This window comes from Glycine soja, chromosome 2, assembly GCF_004193775.1.
Source record: "Glycine soja cultivar W05 chromosome 2, ASM419377v2, whole genome shotgun sequence".
NCBI classification, from domain to species: Eukaryota; Viridiplantae; Streptophyta; class Magnoliopsida; order Fabales; family Fabaceae; genus Glycine; species Glycine soja.
The window spans coordinates 7,126,959-7,136,063 of record NC_041003.1 but is presented as its reverse complement, the minus strand read 5'-3'; the positions used below and the strand labels follow the sequence as shown (position 1 = coordinate 7,136,063).

The following is a 9,105-nucleotide window of genomic DNA, read 5'->3' as shown; positions in this document are numbered from 1 at the left end:
TACTAATTTCATTAAGAATTATTTTTGCTAAGAAATAAATATGAGTAGTATTTAACTGATTTAACTTCAACTTTAACACACTAATGTGTCAAATCACTTGATTTTCTTAATTAGAACTTGATATCAAGTATAAATTTTTTTTTGACATTAAATGAAAGATATTTTGAAGATAATTTCCTTAAATAACAAAAAATTAGTTGAGGTTTGCTTTTATTTTAAGACAAAAAAATAAAATAAAAAAATTGTTGTTTATATTTTTTAGATAAGAGGGAATATATTACTTTAATTTTAATTATCTATGAATGTGAATAGTCAAAGTACGCTCCTAAAGGCCTTCATGCATTACTTTGGAAGAAAAAAAATTCATGAGTTAATTTTTGTTTACACTGACGTCTATGCCGAAGTGACATAAAAAAGTCAAATTTTTTAAATGGATTGTTAACGAATTTTAAAAGTTATCTTTTGAAACAATGTTGGGTGAGGAATCTGAGGATGATGATCAGAAAGGCTTGGATACTACTGAGTCAAATGACGACCAAGATGAAGAGGAAGAACTGATGCAGATAAAAGATGAAACAGAAACAAATCTTGTCAATCTTCGAAAAACAATATACTCAGCAATTTATGTGAGAAAGCTGGTCATAAGCTTCTGGAAATTAAGCTAGAGCCAGGCCAAGAGATGGAACTGTGCATCATGCTTTTGGAATGTTGCAGCCAATATAAAACCTATCTCCGATATTACGGTCTTCTCAGGCAGCGTTTCTGCATGATCAACAAATTACACCAAGAAAATCTCGAAAAGTGCTTGGTGCAGCAGTACTCAATGATTCACAGACTTGAAACAAATAAACTGCATAATGTGGCAAAATTTTTGGATCATTTACTTGGCCCGGATGCTATATATACCTTGGCATATTTTGTCATATATATGCTTGACCGAAGAGGATACAACTTGTTCTTCACGTATCATATTTCCGAAAAACACACGGTTCTGCATTAACTTCTTCACATCCATTGGTCTTGGTGGTCTTACCGAGCACCTACATGAGTATTTGAAGAATATGCCGCGTCTTATTATGCAACAACAGAAACATGAGTCAAGGAATTCTAATTCACCAGATTATCGAACAGCTAGTTCAGATTCAGAGCCAGACTTGGCATGTTCTGATGAAAGTGACAGAAGACGAAGAAAACGGAGGAGAAAGTGTAAAGCAATTTGATGCTATTGTCGAAGGCGCTTGCATCCACAAAACTGATTGAGTATCCATGGTTTCTTAATCTTTAAATCACTGAATTAACTTACCTCTTTTTTATGTAAATGTGAAATGGGATATGTCTCTGCTGGTTGAGATGTTGAGCTTGCTCTATGGATATTTGTTTTATTTTGTTCTCAAGATCATATTCTTTGAAAGGGTATACTATTTCATAAAGATATGCGTTTTGTTTTCTTTTTTGATTTCTCCGTATAAGTGAACTCCTTCATGAGTTGCTTTGTATAGCAAAAAAAAAAAAAACTATCAAGAGTGGCTTTCTTTAAAAATAAAATTGTGTTATATGTTACTATCGGTGTATTTGATTTGCTAAAATATAAGGGATTGAACAGCATAAAAATATTTGTCGCCGTCGCGATCGTTGTGACCCTATGGCGGCCTCGTGCTGTCAGGCCCTACGCCCGGTGGCATCAGGAGTCGCGCCTCCTCCATGGTGATGCCCCCTTTTGTTGCGTTGTCAAGGTGCTGCTAATGCACCTATGATTTTAGAGTAAAATTTATATTATTTTGTTCAATACATAAATACATCAAACGAGATGCAATATTAAATTACTTGTATTGTGTAGCGTTCACCAAACAGTGTACAGTACAAAAAATTATCCTATAACTTAACTACTTGTCCAATACTATTTTATTTGTCATGTCTTTTTACCAAATCAAATGCACCATATATCTTTGTAAAATTCTTAATATAACATTCAACCATAGTAGTAGCTACGACATACATTATTTACTATGAGGAAATTCCTATTACCTATTTGATTGAATTCAATTTTTGAAGAAACTGTTGTTGGGATAGAAAACAAGGATACAGACAAAAAGACATAGAGGAAAAAAGGTTAATTGGCATGGTTCATGTATTCATTGACATAAGAAAGGGCAACGTTTAGGAAACAAGGTGGGTGGGATGTTTAAATATTTGGTTTTCTCAATATCTTTTAAGAGATCGACGTGATGGGGGTGTCCATTTAGTCCTTAACTTAGTTTCTTTAAATAATAATAAAAATATTTGAATAAATTATTTAGTTTTTAATATTTTAATTAATAATTTAATTTTGTGTTATATATATATATATATATATATATAATAAAATAAATTTCCTTCATTATAATATTATGTATGTTTGGTGTGGTCGCTGAAAAGATAGAGAACTATATCCAATTTTAGTATTGTAAGATTTACTAAAATAAACACTACTACCCCATAGGCCATAGTACATAGGTCCCATTAGCCTGACATTTCGGTTCAGTGTACTTGTCTGTTGAAATAGCACCATTCAATTTGCAAAATAATTGATATTTTGGAGTGTTTCTTTCAGTAAGTAACTATATCAATTTATGCATTTTACATATTTTATTTCCTTAAACAGTGGTTTTTAATGAAAATCTTAAAAATCAATGTTGACATTCTCATCATGTTAGATGGTTAAAAAAACGAAAAGTTTTGATCTAATAATCCTAGAAAGCAAGGCATACCGAGAAGATGCTTTCTGCTTCAACTTCTATAATATATAACCAGCTATTTAATTCCAGAAGCTAATTAATAAACTTCATTCACCATCTATAGTATTATCAACAAGTCTTTCTACATATTTATGTTAACTTCATTCACCCAAGAGCTATAACACAACATTTCAGAGGCTGCGCTTCTAACCTAGAACTGCGTAAAGTACACATCCTAGAGCTGAAGATAAACAACACAGGACTAAAGACACTGAACTGCACAATATACCCTTCACAAGTCTCACCAGTTATACATTCATGTAATCAATCATTTACTGCTACTGCTATTATGAGTTACTTCTGCTGATTGAAGTCCATGAAGTTAGGGTGGTTCTGTCCAGAGGGAGGAGGAGGCATGCCAACCTGTGGCTGGTGTTGTGTCTGCTGATGGGGTGCAGAATTAGACAACTGTTGCATGGCTAATTGGGAAGCCAACTGGTTGAATATCCCACCAAAAGAAGGGTTACCACCAATAGCACCCAAACGAGTACTTTGTGCCCTAAGGCGCTGCAGTTCTTCCTTCAATGCCTCATTGAGATCTGCAATCACATATTGCAGCCATGTTGATTGATATTCATGTGTTTAAATTTGAAACAAGCAAATGAAAGATCTGCAACTTGACAAATTTCAAGCAATATTTTTTCCTGGACTTGAATGTATTTTGTTGTTTCGAAAAACATGCATTAGGATTCCCCAATTCTTTCATGCATAACTTTGGAAAGGGGAGAAATTGACACATGAAGATTCAGGAGATAATGTTCCATGCAACATACAAGTGTAATGACTGAACGACCTTATTTATTTGTCCAATTCAATATGAAATGGCTGATAAGGGGGACAGCACATGTCCATTTTTTAAGGAATAAACAAATATGAAATGATGCATACCTTCTCTAAGCTGTGCTTCCTGCTCCAAAGCCTCTAAACGCAGTTTGAGCTCCTTATTCTCTGTAGTCAAATCTGTAGTGTCTCTCTGCATCATATGAGATATTGCTAAATTTGCTGCTTTTTTCTTCAGTCCCTTATTATGCATGCATAAAAAATTGAATCTAACTAGAATACTAAGCGAGTAATGCTACGCAGTCAGAATAGTTTGATTGAATTCAGCCAAACTTTGCAAAAGCACCAATTTGAGTTTTGATTTTGCAATATATTACTCAACGAGTCTTGCTCTTGTGGATAGCGCTAATAACCAATGGAAACAAGGAAACCTAGCAATGTTGGATACCTGGATAATTACCATTTTTTTTTTTGCTCTGCAAAAATAATATTATATTACTGAGTACCAGTGGTACTAGAAGTACATATACCTGGATAATTACCATTTCTATATCCTAGTCACTATTTTAGTATATTGTAATTTACTTTCCTTTAATGCTACCGTATTAATCAAGAATAATCATCACCTCATTATATTTAGCAAAAGAAATTTATAAGAGACTAGGATAAGATATCCTATTACAGAGAGAAAAACAAAAAACACATCATTTCAGCAATGCATGCCAAGCTTTCAATATTCAATGAAAAAAAGTTAACAGTCACTAGCCAAAATCCTAATGTAGAGGTAACTCTGGAATTATCCTTGAAATATTTGATATTTTTCTCTACAGCCAAAGTAACCAAATCATAGCATATGTAGTACACCGTCAAAGAACCTTGTCATCTTTAGTCTTCACAAAACCAAATAAAATAAATAAATGGCATATGAGAAGTTTCTCTGGACTAAACTGAAAAATTCACTTTTGCCCAAATACACCAAAAATTCTGCAACAACCTCTTGCAGCAGTACACTATAAAGCCAGATGCACATAAATCCAAACTACATGATACTGGAATTAAATCATGTAGCAATCACATCATCCATCCATGCATGCCTTGAAAGATATGTCATTGGTAGCTTGCAATACAGTCAGGTATATAAATTTGATTATATTTTTTAAGACTTGGCACTCTGCACCTTGCCCTTAACTGTTAAATAATACGAGAACAGTGACACCAGATTAAGGAAATGAAAACAAACCAACCTACTTCAATGATGTAAATATTTTTGTAAAAACAATATAGCGTAGGATGCGGGCCTGGATGATATTTATATGTGAAAATAATGAGATTACTGTATCAAATTGCAGTACAAGTAGTTAGGAAACATCTAAACTACTATTCCCACAAACAGTAACTACAACAATGAAGTTTTATCCAACTGAGGTATGCTCAATGGAGCAGGTGATGCCTTTGGCCAGTATCAAATACCAATTTTCGTAACAACCTAGCACAGGCACAACGGCAAAGTTGAACCAAAGAAAAGGAGGTTAAGTTTGCCAACTTCCTAATAAAACCCTCTTCTTTTATCCTTGCTAATGTTTGGCAAAGACAGAACAAAATTGGCAGAGTACAAAACCAATTTACTTGTTCAGAACAAAAGCACTTCGGTCATGTAGAAAGAAGATAAGATATTTAATGATATTAGCAGATGAAAAAACTAAAGATATAGGATGCGACAAGGTAGTTTGATTCTATAACCATGCATAACCCATCCTACCCTTACGACTTGCACAGTTCCACCAAAAAACCCCAGCAGATTTTTACACAGCTATTAACTGGTGAAAAATGTCCTCTCGTCTACTATCATAATATGATATAAGCCTACAACTACAAGGCTACAACAGTATTCTGTAAATATATTCTTCAAGATTTTGATACATGATATGTTCTCTATTTGATTCAGAACACTTGATTGATCCAGATGCCCTGTGATTCTCTTATTAAATATTAGCATCCATACTTGCATAGACATGTTTTCATTACAATTCTTTTATCCTTTTTCTAATTGCAATGCATATGTTTGATTACCACATACCACCAAATTGTTCTTTACTTTCAACTTACCATGTTTGTCATGGAATTAGTTACATAAACACGTACAGACTATAGAGTATAGATAAATAAACAGGGCTAAAAGGCATCAAAGTATACCTGGTATTACATGACTAGTTAAACCTTTGAATACCATTCTCAGTTCAATTTACAAACCCAGCATTGAATTATCAGTTATTACTTCTCATGTGACTAGACCCTATGCATCCAGAGACATTTCATGCTTATCTTATCATAATCAAAATGAAGTCTGTAATGTGTTTGTGATATAGCAGCCACAGGTTCAATGGTTCACAAGTTCATCTTATAAATTTTTTGCCTAAAATATAAGATAAAAATGTGGCTTGTTTGAGATGATATATATATATATATATATATATCAAGCAATGGCTATCCAATGTTGAGGTCTATTCTCTGATTATTTGGTCCTTTATCAGATAAGAGATTTGTGTAATAAGAGCAAAATGCAACAGTAAATTTCCGCAAACTGCCTCTCTGTTTTATAAATTTACACAAACATCCCTGGAGGAAGGAAGTTTATGAAAATTAAACAAACATCCTTCTTGTTTTCTTTGACATAAAACCAAAAAGAATATAAAAGTTCAGATGAAGATGGTATAACTTTCAAAGGGCCTTTACTGTAGGTTAGGGGAATCACAAGTAAATTTTCAAACTATAACTTTATAAGGGATATTTCTGTAAACAAAATGCAAGGGATGAGACAGAGAGTAATTTAATCTAATTTTAGCCAAACCAAGGACAACTCTATAGATATAATCATGTAACAGAAAATGTTGGCAAACATTTTGCATTTAAAGAAAGGGCCCTTGATAATGTGTGGGATCCATAAACTGTAGTGAGCCTGTGACCACACAACTCAAAATCAGCGAAAAGTAAACCTACATCATAGTTAGTGTGTTGGGGGGCTCCATCAAACACTGACAAGAACAAGTTACCAAATTCATGTTTACTCATCTTCATAAGCTAGGACTTATAAACACAAAAAACGAAAAGGAAAGGATGTACCTGAAGCATGGTAAGCTGTGCAGAAAGGTTAGTTGCTTCAGTCTGAAGAGTCTGCACCTTCCTCTCCAACTCACTTGTGTAACGAATCTTCCTCTCCTTGGATCTTGCAGCAGATTGCCTGTTAGCAAGAATCCTGCAAGCCCACAATATCCCAAATCCAAGCCAATATCAGTGCATCAGACCAATCATTTTCTTCCAGTTTTCCCACAATCCATATACCCATTAACACAACTTTTCTTATCAATATTATAGAAAAGGATAAAGAATCATGTAATTCCTAACCAGTAACCACCTTATTTTCAGCAGAGACAACCTATTTAAAATTAAAAATTACGAAATAAAAAAGCACACACAAAAACTAAATCTAGATCATTACAAGACCAATTCCAACCAACAAAAATCCTACAAGCACACAACATTCCAAACCAATATCAGTGCATCCAACCAAGATTTCTTTCCCAGTTTTCTCATAATCGAAACACCCCTTACTAATACTAATAATAACAATAAGTTCTTTGGCTATCTAGTGGGACCCCGAGATGTCGCTAAAAAAATTTGTCTTTTAAGCCAACTATGAGACTATTTCTCAGTCTAGAGTTTAGTCACTTAAACTCTTCGCCATCTCCAATAACAATAACTTAAAGCTTCTTCTTGTTTTTAATATGAATAACTTAAAGCTCAAAGCTTTATATAATTTGCAGCCATATTATTTTAAGCAGAAACAACTTATTTAAAACTATCAATTCTAAATATAAATAACATAAGATAAAAAATTAAATCAAGTTTATGACAAGATTAAGGTCACAAACTCAAAAATAACTTCAATTTATCACTATTAATTTCTTTTAAAAGGAAAAAGAACCTCTTAGCTCTCTTGGGATCCATAAGAGCAAGTTCAGCAAGTTTATCAGGAGCCATAGCTTTCTTCACACCGTCCATTATCATCGCCGAGTCCGCCTCAAACGACGTCGTCGACGACCCGTCCATCGAGTTGCTGTGCCGGTGGTGCCCCACCCTCCGCTCGCCGCCGCCTCCTTTCCCGGCGCCTCTCTCGTCGCCGCCGAACCCGAGCCCGTCGAAGAAGTCAGAATCCACCGACAGACTCCGCAGGTGCCCGCCGGCGGACGCCCCGGCCGGCCTCGGCTGTTTGCCGGACTCGTCGGAGTCGACGGACATCGGAACCACGCCGGCGGAGACCGGAGATGGCAGAGGGAGCGGCGACGGGAGGCCGGAGATGTCGAAGTCGGAGGGGTCGAAGAGGAGAAGGTCGTCGAAGTTCGCGGCGAAGCGGAAGGAGGTGTCGGAGTGGGAACGCCGGTGGTGGGACCCACGCTCCGGCATCCGATCCAGGTCCACCGTCGCCGGCGGCTTTCCGATGAACTTCTGGTTCATCGAAAAAACAAAAAACTTTATTTCCTTTTCTTTCTTTTTTTATAAAAAAAAAAAAGGTTTATTTGTTCTTTCTTCTTTTTCTTTTTTCTCTTGTGTGGTGATGAATGATTATGCTGAAGAGAGAGAGAGAAGAAGAAGAGGTTGTTGTTCAGTAGTTCAGGTGGGTTGGTTGGGTTGTGGTTGTGAGTTTGCTGAAGAACAAGTGGAAATAGACAAGAAAATTGACTTTATTAGTGAACAAAAACTTGAACCAATGGTCTAAAAACGCATCATTAGTGTTGGAATTAGAGAGATGTGACGGCAATAACCATTGGCTATCTATCTTACTAGACTTGACACCATATTCATTTTGGAGTTTAATGGAAAAATTATATATTATTAGAAGTGGAATCTATTGGATAGATAGGTAGATTAGCGTAATTTTTTATTATTAATAATAAAAAGTACTACTCTCTTTATCTCATTTTTATTTGGTTATTATTAAAGTTTTGTCAAAGGAGTCAAGAAATTATAATTATATTTTAGATGTTATAAAAAGATTATTAGAAGAAGAAAAAAGTGCTTGTTAAAAAGAATAATTCTTTATCTTTCTCTAAAGAATCTCAACTACTCAAGGAGTGGTTTTCCATTTAATTTTAATATATTAATTAATTAAATATAAAAATGAGAAATAATAAAACATATTTTTGTACTGTATTTTTTTTAATGTAAACAAACAAACTTAACGGCTGGTTTTTTTTAACGTAAATTTGGTTTTTTTTAAAATAAATATGCTTAAAGGATTTGATTCCATTTTATCAATGTCATCAAGTAACTTTCTTCTTTTTTTTAAGAAAAAGTGTGATTGACATATATTTTTTTAAAGGAAGAAAAAAAAAAACTGATACAACTAAAAAACGCACAGAAACACATTGAAGCAACAGCAATTGCTGACATATATTGCATCTACCTGCATCCAAAGGTGCCCAACAATCTTCATAGGCGTTTAGAAATTTTAAATGGTAAGAATTTTAAATATTTTAACATGAAATTCTTTTAT

General features: G+C 34.3%; 1 protein-coding gene across 1 annotated transcript; it reads right to left on the bottom strand.

Moving 5' to 3' along the window:
* Nucleotides 1–2,793: 2,793 nt before the first annotated feature.
* Nucleotides 2,794–8,266, bottom strand: LOC114384383 (transcription factor VIP1-like). Its single transcript, XM_028344057.1, has 4 exons — nucleotides 7,537–8,266; nucleotides 6,675–6,807; nucleotides 3,663–3,747; nucleotides 2,794–3,313 (listed from the first exon to the last, which is right to left on the bottom strand). Exons 1-4 carry the CDS (start codon nucleotides 8,064–8,066, stop codon nucleotides 3,069–3,071), a joined length of 993 nt encoding a protein of 330 aa, XP_028199858.1. The 5' UTR covers nucleotides 8,067–8,266; the 3' UTR covers nucleotides 2,794–3,068.
* Nucleotides 8,267–9,105: the final 839 nt, after the last annotated feature.